The sequence below is a fragment of the Vanessa cardui genome, chromosome 9 (assembly GCF_905220365.1).
Source record: "Vanessa cardui chromosome 9, ilVanCard2.1, whole genome shotgun sequence".
In the NCBI taxonomy this organism is placed as follows: domain Eukaryota; kingdom Metazoa; phylum Arthropoda; class Insecta; order Lepidoptera; family Nymphalidae; genus Vanessa; species Vanessa cardui.
In genome coordinates this window covers 2,093,061-2,113,981 of record NC_061131.1, presented here as the reverse complement: position 1 = coordinate 2,113,981, position 20,921 = coordinate 2,093,061, and the positions used below count along the sequence as shown (strand labels likewise).

At 31.9% G+C, this 20,921-nt stretch overlaps 1 protein-coding gene across 1 annotated transcript; it reads right to left on the bottom strand.

Annotated features, from left to right (window-relative positions):
- Positions 1-203: 203 nt before the first annotated feature.
- Positions 204-19,276, bottom strand: LOC124532429. The gene is made up of 31 exons (XM_047107333.1): positions 19,166-19,276; positions 18,831-19,048; positions 17,077-17,348; positions 16,674-16,829; positions 16,126-16,449; positions 15,577-15,760; positions 14,559-14,800; positions 13,761-13,953; positions 13,223-13,403; positions 12,857-12,954; positions 12,600-12,779; positions 12,287-12,474; positions 12,039-12,206; positions 11,822-11,965; positions 11,619-11,697; positions 11,150-11,352; positions 8,575-8,866; positions 7,757-8,037; positions 6,984-7,139; positions 6,422-6,742; positions 6,062-6,245; positions 5,464-5,702; positions 4,840-5,029; positions 4,443-4,629; positions 3,866-3,963; positions 3,094-3,273; positions 2,617-2,801; positions 1,720-1,887; positions 1,167-1,307; positions 764-848; positions 204-470 (listed from the first exon to the last, which is right to left on the bottom strand). Exons 1-31 carry the CDS (start codon positions 19,167-19,169, stop codon positions 267-269), a joined length of 5,745 nt encoding a protein of 1,914 aa, XP_046963289.1. The 5' UTR covers positions 19,170-19,276; the 3' UTR covers positions 204-266.
- Between the last annotated feature and the right edge of the window lie 1,645 nt (positions 19,277-20,921).

Sequence of the window (20,921 nt, the reverse complement as noted above, 5' to 3'; positions counted from 1 at the left end):
GATTCTAAAATGCCAAAATAAAATGCGGATACAATTAAGCATATTGTTATCTAGTTAATCCCTAATAATTTATACATGAAAAATTCATGTTTGTTTCAATGCGTCATATTGTTTTTATATAGCTATAAATTCTTACTTCGGACACGCTTTTATAATATCTTATCTACAATAATCTTTATAAACTGAAATAAAACTCAATAAAGGACATGGGAAAGTTGTAAATTTAATACTTAACATTAAAAATGACAAATTAATTGCTTAGTTTATTAAAGAAATAGAGCAATTACAGCCATTATTGACATCAAAAGTGTTGACATGATAATGTTAGTTGCGCTATCCCTGGCTGCATTTAAAATCATGTCGGCGTTAGCTGTACCCCAGGCCATATTGTTGCGCGCGGATGTAATAGCAGATATAGCACTGTTGAACTGAGCTGAGTTAGCCTGTGTACTGCGTAGCCATTCTTCGTACTGAAAAAAAAGAAATAAGTAAATATTAGACGACATCACATACACTATTCTGATCCCAATGTAAGTATCTAAAGCACTTGTGTTATGGAAAATCAGAAGTAACGAAGGTACCACAGTCACAGTTATATAGTCAGAAAATCAATTCTCCAGTATACAATGAGCCAGAAATAAGGGACTTTGGCCAGGGTCTGATTCTACCATACCATACCATACATATATATAATATACCGACAATTTTCAGCAATTCTTTTCGTAGGTTTGTCGATAGTCAGGGCGAGATGGGGAGTACTAACCTCAACAAGCCCAGCTTCATCTAAGTAAGCTGCAAGATTGGAGAGAGAAGTGTGTACCGGATTAGGAGGAGCGTCTTCAACGTATCTATAAAAAAATTAATGACGTCTTAGATAATGATAAAATAATCGCAGAAACTTAAAGATATCTATTTTAATTGAATTGAAACAATGTGTCACCTACAAAAAGCAATTCATCATTACAAAGCAGTTTTAAAAAATGAAAATCATTATGAGTTTTGTATTTTGAGAGATTATTAATTGAATTAGTAATATTCCATTTCAGAACCAATGACGATTTTCGAGTTCTAATTATGGTATCATTCAGATAGAACTCAAGTAAGGATTTTATTTATGAATAAAATATTGATTATCATTATTTATTATGAATAAGATCGAAACTTACGCCACTCTGATAGCGTTGATGTGGGTTTTTACGAATTGCAACACAGTATACGCATTTTCAGGGTCACCGAGTAAAGCGTAGTTGAAGGATGTAGCTTTATCGTGCGATCGTACAGCTTTGTCTAGTGTAAATTCCAAATATCTGAAATAAAAATTTAAGTAACTTATAATTCAAAGCACAATAAACACAAATACTAGACATAGAAGGCATAGCTTAAGCCTGTGGGTCTAGCTGAATGAAATTTCGAACAGATTAGTCAATGGGCATTAAGAAAGTTATTTTTCAAAATTATCTCCGAAGGGATGCAATGGGAATGTTGGTTGATATTATAAATACGGAAACCAGCATTTAAGATCACGTATATCAGTTAAACACAGATGCTAAAAATTTATTGAAAATTCATCATCTAAAAGTAGAAGACAGAAAAAAAGTAGAAATTCAAATTTTTTTAAAGCTGGCATCATGAAAATCGACATTTTTAGATCAGAATCAGATTTCCGTTAATAAGTAAGAGATGGAATATCTCACTTTGTGTTTATTTACTACTATCTACCTCGTCAAAAGCTGAGGATGTCTGGTAGCACCAAGAGCTCTCAAAATTTCCAACTGATCATTAGCAAAGTTCGAATTCTTGTATCTGTTCAACAGGAACTCGAAATCTTGCTGTCCTCCTTCTCTAATTCCTGCAATATACACATGGCGCCGGATCCGAGGATCGACCCTAAAAGGAACATAATGATAGTTTTCTATAAATGCTGATAAACTTATTAGTTTAAACAAAATTATAACAATTAGTCCGACATATATACAACTCATATTCTCCACTAATTTATTCTAAAAATAAATTACTTGCATTACAATAATAATCAACTATTTAACATGCATATTAGTTGTTAACCATTCACATTGGTACTGTAAAAACATTAACCATTCCTAACATCGAAAATGGGCCTTGGGAGCTGAGATTTTATGCCCCTTGTGCCTTTAGTTTTGATGAAAATATTTAATTATTACTGATGAAATTTTAGAGTCGTTGTTTCTTAACTATTTACTAAATCAACAGATACTTAAATATAGAATTTCTTTTGATCTAAATAAAATAGAATTATAATCAAATAGCAAAGTTTCTGAACATAATCAATAATTACCTACCAATCGAGTAGTCATACAGTTTTCATAGGTTAATTTATGAGGAACGTTTAGATATGTAATTTGTTAAGCTTTTTTATTGGGTGAAATATGATTGTTGATGTCGGAAAAACCAATGCCGACTGTGATGTATGTGCTATAATATTTACCAGAGCTAATTGCTTTGGTTAATGTATGTATTAGGATATAAACGTGATATATGATAAGCCAGGACTGTCAGCTTATTTTTCATAGTAATTAGTAACTCTGAGAAAATTAAGTAGTTCAAAAATAAAAAAAAATATTTTTAGTAAATCCTTACCAAGTGCCGTGGTCTCTCATAGCAATGAATTTATCCCTCGAATTTTGAATACACACTTCGTGACCAAGAGTGCATGCGAAGTGCAGGACCTCTTGTCTAGTTAGGGTTATAGTCACCGACTCATTGAAAGCTGGTTCGTATCCAAGAGTATCGATAACATGATCCATGTAGCTAAGGAGGTATGACTGAAAATATTTCGGTTTTCATAAAATTACACGTAAAAAAGCACCAGAATTGGCTGCCCCAAATGTTTAGGAATTTTGTTTATAACCAACAAATTAATAACTATACAATGTTATCTTTTTTTGGGTACACTCAAGTATTACTAATGTAATATTCAAAGATACTTGCATCAAATAATGACTTACTTCTACTCTTGAAATGTAAATGTCAAATTCCTTTACTGATTTGATAAATTACGATTTTTTTCTTTCTTTAGATATAATAAAACTATAAATGAAACAAGTTAATACTTACATCAAAAGTTGCCTGACTCTCGGGAAGATGGCGCAGTCTATTCCTCAACCAAGTATATCCACTAATTGCTGGATTCCAAACGTGATAATTAATTTCATTGCGTAGGAATTTAATAATATGAAAGCCGAAGTTGTATGTTAGTTTATTTGCTCTCATTAAGGCGAATACGTCATTAACAATCTGTAAAGAATATTTTATTAAATAAAAGCTTACTCATATCCACAATTACACGTACATTTTTATATCTCTCTCATGATACGAAGCAATCTGAGAACACGAGAATGCTTGAAATCAAGCGATTTTACCTGCTTTCCGATTCTGCGGTGAAAAAATGTATGATACTGACAACTATATATATTTATTCACTGCTGAAAAATCTCAAACCAAAGAATTTTCATCTTACCTTTCCTTTAAGATAGGATTTTTTGGTCAAAAAACTATTTTTTAACATCACTACATCGTATTTTATAGTATAAAACAAAGTCGCTTTCTCTGCCCCTATGTCCCTTTGGGAACTTAAATCTTTATAACCCCGCAACGGATTTTGATGTGGTTTTTAATAGATAGAGTGATTCGAGAGGAAAGTTTTTGTATATAATACATGGACAATATATAGAAGTTTGTAATGTGATCTTATAAATAAACAAATTCTGTTGATTATTTAGTATCAGATTGCACCCGTGCGAAGCCGGGGCGGTTCGCTAGTACACTAATAATTCTAATCAATTTATATAATATGTGTCCACCTTTTAAGGTCTAATTATATACTTACTTGCGCTCGGTTTAAGTAATGAATAGATTCCGGATCGTTCAACAAAGCCTCTGATATTAAATTCCAAGTTTTGACATCGTAGTTAACTCGGTAATGTCCTGAATGTAAGAACTTTAATGTTATAAGAATTAAAATATATGGAAATATTTTAAGCAATACTTTATTTAAAAAGAGATTTTAATTTATTTTCCTGTATTCAGAATAGAAAACAAGAAATAAACAAATTTTGCCTTGCTTGAGTTTTGACAAAAATTTGTGAGTTCAACAGTGGGCAAGAATTACTGGAGTAATACAAATTTATTTTCATTATATTATTATTCAATAAATTTGTGTTTTCAATTCATTTTATGAGCGACAGAGGAGAAAAACAAATTGAGAAAATCTGCAATTATCGTACAAAATTCCATAGTAATTTGCAGAACCTTTTTTAAAAAAATAACTTGTAAATGATTAAGCGCCTTAAACATAAAAATAGCAAATGTGATAGTTCTAACAATTGCTATTTTTTATTATGTGGTACTTGTTTTTAAATATGCTATAATTTAATAATATAAGCCATAATCTTCAAATTACATACCATGTTGTTGATTGTTGAAGATAACCCATTCGTCGACCGCCTCTTTTTGAATTACGGCATGTTTTGAAGTCAACATGTAAATGGCTCTCAAATTTGTAAAATCTGGATTGGATTTACTGGCGAATGTTATAGGTATAGGATATATTTGATTTGTAGTTCCCGCTGATGCACTGAGGAAAAATCTTTCCTAGGAACAAATATTGTTCATTTAATTAGAACCCATCTGAAGGATTACACCATCAAAAGCTAGCCACTTGACCAACAAAACAATATTGGGCGAGCAATGTAAAGCATACAAATAAATTTCGTATACTTGACATGGCATTTTTCAATAATATACAAATTTTATTTAACCAAACAAATAAAATCGAATATTAATAGTATAATTCTCACTTACTTGAGTCAACGCCATTTCACCAGTGACATAGTTGACGTCTACTGTTAAAAGTGGATAACCTGCCTCATTTACCCAAATGCGATAAAAATCAGTAAAATTAAAGTTCGAGTATACGCTTAAAGTACGATCTTCTTCTATTGCTTGTGCGAATGCGTCATATAAGTCATACTGATCTGTTGCTTCATAAGGACTAAAAATAAAACAAAAATTCAGAAAGAAAATTAAGAAGGCAATCAATACATTGTTATTTTTTGGGTTAAGGATCAATAGGATCCTGTAGGAATTTAGCTTGTTACTACTTTTATTATGGTATAGGTTGGCGGACAAGCATATGGGCCACCTGGTAAGTGGTCACCATCACCCATAGACAATGACGCTGTAAAAGTTATTAATTATTCCTTACATCGTCAATGTGCCACCAACCTTGGGAACTAAGATATTATGTACCTTGTGCCTGTAGTTACACTGGCTCAATCACCCTTCAAACCGGAACACAACAATACTGAGTACTGTTATTTGGCGGTTGAATAACTGATAAGTGGGTGGTACCTACCCAGACAGGCTTGCACAAAGCCCTACTATCAAAATTTTTATCTAATAAACAATGAAACGTAATAAACTTACTTATTTAACAAAAAATATTGACACGCTTTCTGGAATGTTTCAGGGGTTATCGTATCAGCGAGCATTCTCAGGAATGCAGCTCCCTTGGAATAACTAATAGTTCCAAAATGTCCAGTCACTTGAGCTGGAGTATTGACATCATGGTTTAGCGGAACAGTTGAAACTCCTGAATCAAAGTTCAAACTGGTTTGAAGATAACGAGAATTAAAATGCTCATGCAGGTCATATTGGGGAAACATCTGAAAAGATCAAATATCAAATTTATTCTTGTTGTTTTAATTATACATATTTGAAACAGCCAACTTACAATATAATTATCAAAAATATTAACGACTTTAAAATTAGAAACATCTATTAAATTAAATATATATATATGAGTGTAAGTGTATAAGTTAAAGTGTATTTAACTGAAATAATAAAGAAACAAACTTAGATACAAATATGCACTTAAGAAATCAAGCACACGTGCTTGGAAGCCTAAATCGATCATCATACTCAAATATAATTTAATTCTGACAATATACATATACATATGTCGAACTGATGACATCCTTTTATAGAAGTCAGTTAAATAGAGTTTATTGTGTTATCTGATTACCTGATGTGCAGCAATATATCCGAAATAGCTGGCGAAACCTTCGTTAATCCAAGTATTGCTCCACCAATAACAAGTTATCAAGTTTCCGAACCATTTATGAGCTAATTCGTGAGAAACGAGAGTAGTAGCATAATGTTCAACTGACATTATAGTTTCACTCCGATCGATTATTAAGTATAATTCTCTAAAAAAAAAGGCTTGGAAAATAGTTGCAACTAAAGTTTTGGTATTCCTATCCAATTTAATAATAATTTATTAACTTTGCGCTCTAAATATTTAACATCGTAAACAAGTAAGACTTAAATAAAGACACCATACTGAATTCAAATCAAATCACATAACTTGAGATTTTGGACTAACCTGTAGCTGACCATACCCCAATTTTCAGTACCGGCTGATGCCCAATCCGGAGATGATATATGATCGTTTAAAAGATTTGGATGTAACGACGAATACGGTATTTTAAAGTAATCGTCAAAGTATTCAGTCATTTTAACGGTCAGATCTAAAGCATGATCACCTAATCCAGCTGTATTCGATCTACCAATAATTCTTATTGCCGGAGTAAACGATGTGTTACTTGCGATCACTTGAAATGTTTCGCTCACTAAGAACGTGACCAAATACGAGGACATCTTTGGGCTCTTAAGGAAATTGTCTCTGGTCCTGTTGTTTCCTAGACTGTAAGTTACAAAAGAGTTAAAATTTACGAAGTGGAATTCAATATGATAATTATTTTTAATATATTTTTTTTATAATAATTTAACACTAGCTGAAAGTTTGTGTTATTCTATTTTTTAAGCATTCCTATTTTTTTTATTTGGAATTAAACTACCAATCAAACAAAAACTTCTCGCTATAATTAATTCGTTTAAATTCATTGCATTGATCTTTTTGTAAAAATATCAAAAAGGTTACTTACCTGTCAGTACTTTCGATACCAGTGTTCGAGTAGGTTCCGATATAGCTTGATGGTTTTGACAAATGAAGCTTGAATTCTGCTTTGAATAATGGCTCATCCCAGCATGGGAATGCTTGTCTTGCATTGTAAGGCTGGAAATGCGTGGCTGCGTATATTCTAAAATATTAAAGTAGTCATTTTTAAGTTCATAAACTCATATTAATTATTATGCGAAACATTATATTTGGTTATATATTCTGTAGCATACCGCTACCATTTTGTAAATAAACTGCTGTAATAATTTTTCTGGTAGTAAAATTTACTGGTAATTTTTTTTTGTTTTCTTTTTATTAAGTTAGTAGTTGTTTTGAGAAGTAATTGTATTCATTTAAATAATTCATAATACTATGTAGTTTGGGAAAAGAGATAACACGTTTATCAACATCATGACCATGAACAGCCTGTAAATTTCTCACTGCTGGGCTTGCCTCTTATCCCTTTTGAGGAGAAGGTTTGGAGCATATACGAACCCGCATTGGAGCAGCGTGGTGGTACACATGTGACCGAACTTCGTTGAAATTAGTCACGTGCAGGTTTCCTCACGATGTTTTCCTTCTCCACCGAGCACGAGATGAATTATAAACACAAATTAAGCACATGAAAATTCAGTTGCCTGTATGTGAACCCTCAATCGTCGGTTAAGATGCTTGCTTTCTAACCACTGAGCCATATCGGATCTTTAACACGTTTATGCTTGTTATTTCAATCAGTAGATCTACGTAATTATTTATTACCTCTCAATGCCTTCATCATCATTGTACCACCCTTTCCAAATACCCCTTTTCATTGGTCCATCGTTCATTGTATTGCTGTAATCTATATAAAGTGTATAATTCCTTCCAAGATCCATCGCTTGTTGTAAATTGATTCGCAGAAAATGGTATTGCGGCTCCAAAGTGTATGGTTCAAGCAAATTAAGGTGTACTGGTTCTCCATTATCAGCTAACAGATTAATAGCGTTTATACTATCAACATTGGAATGCAGCACTACGTTTGTGACATTTTCTTCTGTTGCCTAAAAATACATCAATTTAACACTAAAAAGCCAAAACAACAAAGATGAACATCGTCAGTTGAGTAGGAAAGTATCTTAAAGATTATTCAACTCAAAGCAAACTATACTTTATTCAAGTAGGCTTCTACAAGCACTTTTGAATCGTGATTTAACAAACTACTTAAGTGAAGCTACCACAGGTTCAGAATGGAAATTCTGGCGAGAAGAACCGACAAAAACTCAGTAGTTACTCTTTTACAACATTTAAAAATACAAAGTCATGTTGGTTAAATACGACATACAAATATATATGTATTAGCATATCTTAACAGGATAATTTGCAAAAACTTGTTTTTATTTATTATTAAATAAATTTATTATTTTATTTATTAAATAAATAAAACTAAAACTCAATAAATTACAAAACATTTATAATAATAAGAGACTAAGGACGATTTAATTTAAAATGGTTCTTATCTCGTTTTGTCATTTTTCAATTGGCACGCACATATATTATAAAAAGAGCTTATACGATGTTTTGTTAGATTAAAATTATACCTGAATAATGATGAATTCTCTTCCATCAAAGCTATATGGTCGATCTGTTCTCTCAGAGAAATAAAGATCAATATAGATATCATATTCTAAAGGTATAACATTCTCTGGTAGACGATACACTTTGTCAGCACTTCTAGACACCAACTGATCCGAAAACTCGGGAAGCTGTTCTATTTCTTCTATCCATAAAGGATTATCAGCATTGGCAGTGGTTAAGACCACGAAGGCCAATGAAAAGAGAAACCAGGACATTTCTGAAACAATTTCAGAAGTGTAGTCATCAATAATGTATCTGCTATCACTTAATACTATTGTACAACCAAATTGAATGTAATGCTATTTTTTTTGTACTTTCGTCTGGTGTGTTAAAAAAAATCAGGAATTACAAACAATTTTAGTTGATATTTAGTTCAGTTCAGTTCATAGTTAACAAAAAATGTAATGTTTACTGTTTAGGATTTAGTTGATAATATGGAAATGTTCTTAAGCCATAAAAACGTTAAAAAAAGTTTAGATAAGTGACGAATTAATTCAGAACAGATTACATACGTAAATCAAAACAATATTTGTATATTCGTATTTAAATATAAATATTTATTAACTAACCTTTTTTATGGAAATATCCTTAGCCTCGAATGGAACAAGATACAGTGAATTCATATCATTCCAAATACCTATTCAAAAACAATATTCAAGGGATAAGTAATACAATTAGATAAAATATAATCATTTGATATTATTTCGATACCGTCCGATCTAAATCATTGATATCATGATAAAAATTTAATTATTTATTGAACGCTCATTTATGTAATACCAAAATATATTGATGCTTAATCTATGTGTAAGCTTAGGGATTCTTTTAACATCGAAATCGAAAATTTAAAACATTTTTTCTTCCGTACAAACATGCATCCCAGATTTTAAGCCTCGCCTTAACAAGTTTTTAGTAAACGCTTCAACGACTGAAAATAGCGTTATGGAATCCAGTATATGGAATATATTTCAAACAATGAAAATAGGCGAGTTTCGATACATACATCATTATAAATTTTATCCTTTTATGAACGGATCATGCCTAAAGTTTTTAACTTTAAAAAATGATTCCATCCTAAGTTCATCCTCTTAAGTGAATATTCATCGAGGTCTTTAGCATATTTGACTCGTTAACATAAACAAATCTAAAGATTTTTTTCTAATAAAAATATATCGAATCTATATCCAAATTTTCATTGCCATTGAAACCGTAATTAATTGTGATAAGTCCTCTCATGGGTACTAAGATTCCTACATTCCATAAGGAACTGCTGAGCAAAAAAATATTACGATAGACCAACCGATGTAGAATTTGCGTTGCAAGTCAATCAGTTATTTTAAAATAATTAGATTAAGCATGAGCATAACATGAGTTCCTGAGTGATTAAGTGTTACAACTTCGAGTGCGTGTTGGGGACCAGATGTTAGTCCTGACGATCCCACATGAACGATTGATTAGGAAAAATGTGAACGAGCAAAATCACTCACTCTCAGATTCGCATTATTACTGTTGCTTATTAAAAAGTAGTATGTCGATCCTTGGGGTTCTTGCTTCATACCGAATTTCATACATAAAATTTGATTAAACGAGTTGCTCGTTAAAGCATAACAGACAGAGTTACTTTCGCATTTATAATAGTCAAGATGGTAGGTTCTTAAAAATAACACTAATGATACTTTTTAAGGTCTAATATTGGCAAAGCCCTCACTTCGTCAATATATATCGGCTGTTTATTTCAAAACAGTATTTGACCTTCAAATGTATTTATCATTGAATGATCACAGACAATTACAAAATAAATTTTAATATACATATATATTTCACTTGATTCTTTTAACTAAACCAAAATCCCTATAATAAAGAAAAATATGTTTATCTTTTTATGATTAAATATAAAGAATAATATAGAAGTCCCAGAATCCCTGTCAAAGTCCCTGAGGGATTCAAATAACTCTCCGATAATTATTTCAGATATTATTATTAAATTAGCTTGCTTTGTATTTTTACTTAGTAGGGCTTTGGAAATCAGATCAGGTATAGCTGTGTACAGATTTGAACTAGTGTAACTTAAGGCGTAGGGATGTAACATTAATTTGAATGTAATAACAGGGCTACATTGACGATGTAAATAATGGTTGATTTTTCTTAGTGTCATTTTCTCTTTTGCCTCAGCTATCTTTTTATAAAGATTTTACTTAATTCAAGATAGTATTTATTGTATTCTAATTATCACATTTCAATTATTAAATTGAATTTAATAATTTATTTCGAATTGTGCATAATGTGTGTGTAAAATGTTAATTTGTGATCTATAGAGTTACGAATATTATATTTTATCGAGTGGTTAATTCTTTCAGTGCCCACTTATAAACATAGTATTTTATTTCTTCACTGTACGTCGACGCCTTTGTTTAGATATAAAAACAAAAAAGACTTCTTTATGTACAAAAATTTATTAAAATATAAATACATTTAAAGAATTATGCTCAAAATGAGCAAAATTATGTTAATACTTCTAAGACTACAGTTTATTGGAACATATGAACAAGTAATGTCACTGCTAGTAAAACTATAGATACGGAAATTGTCGCTGAAGCGTTCCTATTCCTAATAGTTGAGAATAAGTCTGGTGCGATATTGTTTCCCCATCTTAAGTTGTTCATAGCAGAATTAATAACGTTGACACCAGAAGTGAAGGATGTATCCAAATTCACTTGTTCATTGTACAGCCATGTTTGGAACTGTGAACGAAAGATTGAAACAAATAAATATAAACATTTGAGGATAGATTTTGAATTATTAAGAGACTAATCATAAATTATTGAAATATATTAATAACATTTAATCATCAACAAAAATTCGTGAGTGGAAAAAAATATGAAAAATAAATTTCAACTTACTTAAGAGTCTTTATATTAAGGCTACTTCATTAAAATTAAGTTTAAATTAATAAGATGGTGTAAGAATATAAATAAATATTTCGGAAAAGTGGCAAAAATCAACTTACAGCAACAATATGTTCGAAATTCGTCAAGTGAGTCGCCAGGGCGCTTACGCAAGCATCAAGTCTTGCTTGACCGCCATATCTGGAAGAAAAGGATAGGAAAGGGATAAATACATATAGATAGATATCAGATAAAATTCTTAAAGCGAATGTGATCGAATTACTCACAAATAAATTAAACGAAAATTGTAATGTAAATTACTTACGACTCTCTCATTTCTGCGTAGTTTTGATACAAGAATTGGAGAACGATTGGCACATTCTGTCGATTGCCTTGAAGCGCGAAACTGAAGGCATTGGTTTTGTCATGGACCCTGATTCTGTCGTTATGCATCGACTGCATTAGGTAACTGTAAATATCGATTTAACTTAAAGAAAACTCAAACACAATATTAAATAAAAAAAATTATAACAATTACTTACTCTGACAATGAAGCATTATCTCTTGTGCAAGCAAGAGTGCGCAACATGACAACCATATCAGCAGTGTGTTCTGAGGAATTATAGTGACGGAATAGGAACTGATAGTCGGAAGCGTTACCGTGACGGAGACCAGTGCAGTAAACGTAACGACGTGAATCCTTTGGTACTCTGTAAAAAATAATGAAATTATGTTTTACAATTTCAAAACGTGATACTGTAATGTAGATTTGATGTTAAAGTCAACTCACAAGTAAGTGCTGTCAGTTCTGAATCGTGTCCATTTTTCGAGACTGTCGTTGATACAGCCCTCATGACCAAGTTCGCAGGCGTAGTTCATGATCTGCATCCTACTCTGTGTAGTGGATATCGTCTCGTTTACTCTACGTTCGTATCCCAATTCCTGTATGGCCCCTCCTAATAGCTCCAAAAGGTAAGCCTAGAATAGACAAAAGAAATAAAAATTAATAAGCGATTCTTATTTGAAAACTTGATAACTACATTTAAATAGTCATAATAATTCAGACGTGAAACACATATAATGGGTAAATATAATAATCTTACATTGAATTCCTCGTAAGCTCTAGGCAAATGTTCTAGCCTTCGTCGAACCCAGTCGAGTTGTGATAAAACTCCATTCCACACATAATAGTCGCTTTCATCTTTAAGGAAAGAGAGCACGTCAAACGCTCGATTCACGCTAATTTTGCCTGCTCTGAGGAAAAATATGACATCGTTTGTCATCTGAAAAAAAAATCATATACTTTACTTTGGTATTTTCAATTCATAGTAAAAATATATACGAACTTTTTTTAGCTTACCTGTGCTCTGTTCAATTTATGGATGGCAGTTCTGTTACGACGTAGCTGAGATGCAAGCATTTCCCAATTGTGGTCATCGTAATTGACTCGATAGAGACCTGAAAAATACATATACATATTAAAGGAATGCTATTTTTAACATATTTATTCTATAATAATTACTAGTTGTCGCTCGTGGCTTCGTTCGCGTTTTAGTTTGGTTGTCATGTATTAGGCAAAAAAGTACACTATGTCCTTCCTAGGAGTTCAAATCTCCTTCATACCAAATTACGTCAAATTCAGTTTGTTAGTGAAAGAGCGACAGACAAACAAACAGAGTTACTTTCATATTTATAATATTAGTATAGAAGTATAGATTATATTTACCAGAATGTTGAAGGTTAAACACAACCCAGTCGTGTCCAGCATCCTTTTGAATAGTCATTGACCTGGTACTAAATACGAACTTAGGTTTGAGATCTTCGAAATTAGGATTTCCACCATGTGTCCACGTGATCGGTATATGCCAAATCGTATTTGGCACTGTGCCAGAGAGTTGGAAGCGTTCCTACATAAATTAAACATTGTTAGTTTAGGTTACGTAAAATAATTATCATCATCATCTTCCCGCCCTTACCCCAATTTTATTTGGGGTCGGTGCATCATGTCTTCTCCTTCCATACTTCTCTGTCAGTCATCATCTCACAAGTAACATTATTTCGCACAATCCATCCATTGTTTCTTGGGTCGTCCTATACCTCTATATCCATCCACATCCTTCTTCACAATGTGTTCCTCAATCCTCGGCATTAAATGCCTATACCATGATAGCAACCTTCCACGTAACTTCTCGGCTATCGGTGTCACTTTCAAACTTCCTCTTATATACTCATTATATTATTATTAAAAAAATAATAAAACGTACCTGAGTGATAGTGATGACACCTGAGGTCATGTTGACATTCACATTTACAACTGGAGAACCAGGGTTCTGTACCCAGTTATCAAACACCTCACCAATATCGACATTAGGGTAAGTTGTCTGGAAGGTGGGATCTTCGGAACATGCTCTTCTGAATGCGTTGTACATGTCTTCGGGATATCCAATACCGTATTGACTAGAAATAATACATATGTTTAAAAAGAAGAGTAATAGCCTTTAAATATCATGATGGGACTAAGAACTCGTACTTTATGAATCTAGTGGTACTTGCTTGAGTCACACAATCCCAGTTAGTTTTGACTGGTGTGACCCATGGACAATACCGATTCCCTATTCAATGTTTGATTGTCATATTATAATTAAATTCATACGTGATTTCTTTCACCGGTTCTTCTCAGGTCAGGTTATAGAAATACTATAGGGTTTTCTTGGCTAACATCGGTTCCAAATATAACAATAGCTGTAACTACGTTATATATATAATCGTAAATCGACTTTTAAGTATTCTAATATTTTTCATTACATTTTACTTAGGAGGACTCTTAAAAATATGTAGAATACGCAATTATTTTATTACTTTTTAGTGCATATTTGTTTTAAAATAGTATTTTGTTTGAAGTCGGTTTTTCTTTTTTAGTAAATTATTTCCGAACCAATAGTAGGTAGTGTTCATTTTATAATAAATAACCAATTGTAATGCTACCATATTGAATACAGGAATATCTTTTTGAGTTTGAGTTTGTATATGTTATTATTCTTACGAGTTTACAATTTACTTACTTGTCTTTTAAGTAATATCTCAGAGCGTTCTTGAATGTTTGATAACCAACAAAATGTTCTAATGTTCTTAAGACTGAAGCTCCCTTCGCGTAACTTGTCGTACTGAAATGCGCCGAAACGGATGGATTACTTGCTACTTCTGACCAGTTCATGGGTGTGGCGCCAGCACTAGCATCAGCACTTAGAGCACTCTGTACTCGATTAAGAATAAAACGATCATCTAATTCCAAAGATGGATCAGCCTGAAATGATAAATTAATATTATTTTGATTCACTATTTTAATACTTAATCAAAAATATTTTCTTAATTTTCATTATCAATATTTATAATATCAAATTAAGTCTAGCCGTACGAACACGGGACTAATTGTTATATAACGATTCAACAGTGCTTGTAAAAGCGTACTTGTATGAAGTTTTCTTTTTTTATTCTGTACGTGACTTGACGTGACTTGTATTAATCAACATTACATTAAAATGTAACGCTATATTATCAAAACAATTAACACGACTGCAGATGACTGAAAATCAAATATATGTACGAACGAACGGCGAATTTTAGACGATAAGTATGGTACGACACAACTTAGATGTAGCATCGGCAAATTCAATAAAACCGATTACTGCCAATTTATACAACCAACAGAAATAGCTCCCTATCGCGCCATTCCACGCTATTCGTTGCTATAGATTCTCGAGTCAGTTCAAGCTGGGAAAGCAAGTGTATGTCAATCGTCGTGTCAAATTGACGAATATATTAGGCCATGTGATATTACTATTACGATTGTATAAAGATCATATTCACAGAAGAAATAAATATTAATAATTTGGGATATCGTACTTAATTCGGATGTGGTCGGTTTTACTATTTTTGCCGAAGCTACATCTAGGATGTGTCGTACTATACATACATGCGCGAAGTTTAATGCTCAAAATCGAATCTTAGCTTCTTACATTACAGACGTATGTTGCAGATAAGGGATCGCTCTAAGGTAATAATAAAATAAATAATATTTACTTCGTGTGCACTAAAATACTCGAAGAAACTGGCAAATGACTCGTTCAGCCAAAGGTTACTCCACCAGAAACATGTCACCAAGTTACCGAACCATTTGTGAGCAAGTTCGTGAGCAATGATGGTAGAAATGAAAATCTTATCCAACACATTAGTTTGGTTATCATTATAGAGTAAGTACGCCTCTCTGAAAAAAATACAATAGTTAATAGTCTGATGTACTTCCATTTAACTTAAATATTACTTGGTGGTAGGGTTTTGTCCAAGCCCGCCTGGGTAGGTACCACCCACTCATCAGATATTCTGCTGCTAAACAACAGTACGCAGTATTGTTGTGTTCCGGTTTGAAGTGTTATTTAGCCAATGTAACTACAGGCACAAGGGACATAGCATCTTAGTTCCCAAGGTTAGTGGCGCATTGACGATGTAAAGAATAGTTAATATTTCTTACAGCGTCATTATCTATGGGTGATGGTGACCACTTACCATATAATCTTCCGCCAACTAATACCATAAAAAAAAATCGAAAATTAATTATTTTAGAAATCGTACCTGTAGTTGACCATTCCCCAATTTTCCATAGCACCAGATGGGAAATCAGGCAATGCGATGTGGTCGTTTTTCATGGGTATCTCTTTTCCCATATCATAGTAGCTAATATTGAAATATTCGTCCATTACTTCAGTAATTTTCATAGCCATATCGGCGGCGTAGTAGTGTTGATCTTCAGCACCTTGACGAGAGATAATTTGGAGAGGTCGGTTAGGTGTGGAAGAATGGCTAGTGGCAACGAAATCACTGACGTGGAAAGCAATGAGGTAAGATGACACTGCGGGAGTTGGCAAGAATGTCTCACGAATACGACCTGTTGACACCCTGCATAAAATAAATAATATATTACAATACCATCATACATTAACATCATGGTTTAAATCCAAATTGTATTATTACAAATAATTCATGAATTAAAAATTGATATTGACAATTTCGTCTTTTTAAACGAACAATAATTTTAAAACTTTACTAGTTAGTAAAGCTAAAAATCATGTATCGTGTAGATTGTCATGTTGTACATCTTATACAGTTGATTATATACTCACTGTTGGGTAACGTTGATGGCCATATTAGAGTAAGAAGGCGAAAGATTGGCGTCACGAGTTATTGAAATAACAAAGGGACATTTAAATTGTGGTTCGTCGAAACATGGGAAGGCCTTCCTTGCGTGGAAAGGTTGGAACTGTGTCGTGGCGTATTCCCTAAAATAGAAAAAGGAATATTAATACATACATTTAAATTCGTGAAAAAACAGTAATAGGTTAGTGACACTCGCTTCGAACGAATTCCTCTCAGGCAAGATAGAAATTATCATAGTTTTAATAAATGGAGAATTATTAATAACATTGTACATACATATATTGGTAACTAAAAAACTACGCCTAGCCCTTATTTTCCAAGGAATGTATAACACGATAAAAATATAATTCGAACGAGCCAATTAATTACCGTTTTTGATCACCAACGTAATAATATCCCTTGTAAAAACCACGATCATGAGGATTTTCATTTATTCGACCAAGGTAGCTGATGGTGATCGTGTATTCACCGGGTGTGATGGTGGACGCAAAGTTAATTTTCAGCACCTCATAGTAGCTGTCTGTTTCAAAGGTGTTCGGGAATTGGAGATTTACTGGTTGATTGTTTGCATCTACGACACTCACACCGGTAATGGAAACCACATTTTGGTGCATTACAAGTTGTGTGAGATTTTGGCGAACCTGAAAAGAATAAGGAAATTCATTCTGTTAGTGAAAAATCATATAGGAGAAAATTCAGAGCGTTTCAGAAAAAGTTTTGGTACATAATTCTTGGAAAACAGCTTCTGCTGACTGTTTTTCTTAGGATTAATAATAATTATTTATCTATTTTAGTGGCTTATCTGATGTTATAGTAACATAAATCTGTATTATAAAAGATAAAATCTGTCTAGGTAATTAGACTTTTAATTGAAAAAGATTATTGACTAAATGGCATAGCTGATAAAATCCGGTTACGTAGATATTAATCGAAGATAGATCGGGTTCAAAGTCGAGTACTAATAAGTTTTCATTTGCTTTATTAATCTCGTACTCATTTATTAATTGAGGTACTTGGTGCTAGACTGTCTATGAAGGTACCACCCATTCATCGATATTATATAGCCAATGTTACAGCTTGAAGGGTGAGGCATTGAAGGAATAGGAGTGCACAAGAAACTCCAACCTCCAATTGCACATTTGTCTTTTATATAAAAAATCGTATCACCTATATAAAACTCTTCATTATCTATTGCCATTTTTATTTATGACATTACTGTTATATAATTTAACATAAAGACTATATTTGCATAGAAAACCATAACAAATTAAAGAATCAAGTCACGGTTAGCCGACTTTTAGCAATTTTATCGAATAGATAAGATAAATAATCATGAATGTATGATTAAGTACGTCGGTGATTAATTTATTGGAAATATTATCTAAATCTGTGTCATATTTTTTGATAAAGGCACACTTTTTGATACACTTAAAATACTTGCGATGATAATTCTATCTACACTAAAAAACGTGACACCAAAATCACAATCAACTTTTAGTCCGATTGATCGCACTTATGTATTTCAGTGTCGCAATATTAAAATGGTCTACATTATAAATAAGTCAAGTTCATAGCTTTAGGTGTTGTTAACAAAATACTAACATTTTAATAAGTTTTCAAGTTAGACTTATGCTATGAATTTGAATATTATTTAAATTGCTGACTTTGATAATGACATGGATATCATTTTCTAAGAATTTTACTTTCGACAAAGTTTTTTTATAATTAAGAAATTGTATACATGTCTCAAATAAAGCGTTATTTTATATTAATTAATTGTAGGTATGCATACAACATTTATGTATTATTATTTATTATAGAAAAGATGCATTCGATTTTAACAGAAAATTATGGAGCATTTTTTTAATAAATGCATCATAGAGTGAAGCCGTATAAATATTCCGTATCTTCAAGGCAAAGTTCATAAGAATTCCTAAAAACAGTTCGAGTATGATATTTCGTAAACAGTTAATTATAACAAAACTCATAAATCAATTTATATGGATATATCTATTATTTTTTAACTTCAAAATTCAATATTAGATCGAAGCTATCAACATGAGATTACTCAAAGGAAAAATTTGTGTATTTATATATAATTATGCCTAAAAATCATTACTTACTTCAACATCAACTTGAACAATTCCATTGAATCTCGATTCAGCCAAATATACGTCAAGGTCAACATGGAAGTAAAGAGGTTGCACGATATCCAAGAGCCTGTATTTTGGGTCATCAATATTTGTGTTGTATCCGATCATTTCAAAATCCGACGGAATCTCCCCGGGATCCGCGTAGACCAGACCCACGAGAAGAAAGATGAACGTGACCATTTTGAGACCTAAAAAATTAATTTATTAATCTCCTCAAACTTTTGTACATGATCAGCAAATTTTTAAATTTATTAAATTATATTGTAGTACACAAAAAAAATTGTTTCAATTTTATTCAATCTTACCCATGGTGGTCACGACGGAACCTAATGGTCAACTAAAGTCGTTAAAATTAATTTTCATAATATACATTTTTTATCACCGATCAGCCTTATTATCTTAGTACCTTGTATAGATTAATATTTTATTTAATAAAGTTATCAAATTCGATCGCCGATTATAGTTTTTATGATGCACTCATATTTTTTTGTTAAAATTTGAATGTAATTAATCATCAATATTTTTAAAGCATGACTAAGTATTTTAGCAATAGTTCCTTAGTATTATTATTTAAGTTAGATTAGTAATAATATGATTCACTTTCTTTTCTTGTATTCAAAATTCCGTTTTGGTTTTTTTATTTTTCTTTTCATTTTTGTATTCATATATTATGTAACAAATACGTGCAATTTAAGTGTCTTAATTATTAGAGCAATGTCGCTTTGTTGGCGGGCGTTAATAACTGCACCACAGTTTTATACTATCGCAGTTATTATCGTTCACACCCTGTTTTTGTTCAAAATGATGCTTAAATAAATAAATAAATTTAAAAAAACGATTAAAAAGTAATTTACAGTGATTTACTTTCGAGAATAATAATCTTTAATTCATGTATTGAATATTTATAAAAAAAAAACATCACTTTCATACCAATCTAGGGAACTGTTATTTTTATTTTCCATCGTCTTAAGAAGTGTTCTGTCTACAAAATTTAAGATGCCCTTCAGCAGATCTGCCTTCGGCTTAACGGCAAACCAATACCCAAATCAAAATATACTTTATTCAATGAAGAATTTTTACACAATATAATAAAATTGTATTTTATTTTTAATTGTAACAAACAATGATAAAATTTATATCATAGGTATTGCCCGCGGCTAAAATATGGTCAGAACAGACTAATTTAAAATAATACGTTATTTTAAAACTTGACTAAGATTTACAAAGAGTGTAAAGAACACTGGTGGTTCATTCATTTCCATGCAGTTCATTTTAAAGATTTGACCTTGTGTTTTCTTAATTAACTTTTAGCGCAATCTGTACTTTTTTGAACTTAAATGTTATATTACACTGTCATTCATCTATCCATCCATCATCAAGTGATAACTGTAGCCCCTATGACATTCCGATGGAGTGCCATAACAATTAGTCTGGTGCCGTCGCATAATTTTGGAATTCTTAAATCCCTTAGCAAAAATGACAGTTAAATATATCATTTCTAACCAGTTTCCCTAAAATACAGTTTCATGTGTCTAACTTCAAAGTGGACTTACAGATTAACCAATATACGAAACCCTTATTTAACCTTTAAGGGCTAAACTATCCAGAAAATTAAAATACGTATCTACTCAATTTTAATCAATATCCCAAAAATAAAGCTTCATAAAGTTTTGACTTAAAAAATGGTGGAATTCCGAACTAATACATATAGGAACTGGCAATCCCTATTACACCCATTAGGGCTGGAGTATCCAGAAACTCTTAAGTACGTATCTACTCATTTTATTAAGTATCTCAAAAATAAAGTTTCATGTTTCTAACTTAAGAAATGACAGACTTCCATACAAATGTTTAAACCCTATTTCCAAATTCTGTCCTCTCAATACATTCATCCTACTCACCAAATTCCAAGGCCCTAACTGTAATAGTTTACGATCCGCGATGATGAATCAGTCAGTAAGAACTTGTTATTTTATGTATATAGATAATATTCTGATTCATCAGCAAAGTTTCCATTGATAATAATTACACAATCATTAAAATTTAACAAAGACTAAATGT

Coding starts and splice junctions, on each gene's coding strand:
- LOC124532429 (XM_047107333.1), bottom strand. Junction 3,274..3,865: donor ATTACTTAAACCGAGCGCAA/GTAAGTATATAA, acceptor TATTCTTTACAG/ATTGTTAATGACGTATTCGC. Junction 1,308..1,719: donor CATCCTCAGCTTTTGACGAG/GTAGATAGTAGT, acceptor TTTTTATTTCAG/ATATTTGGAATTTACACTAG.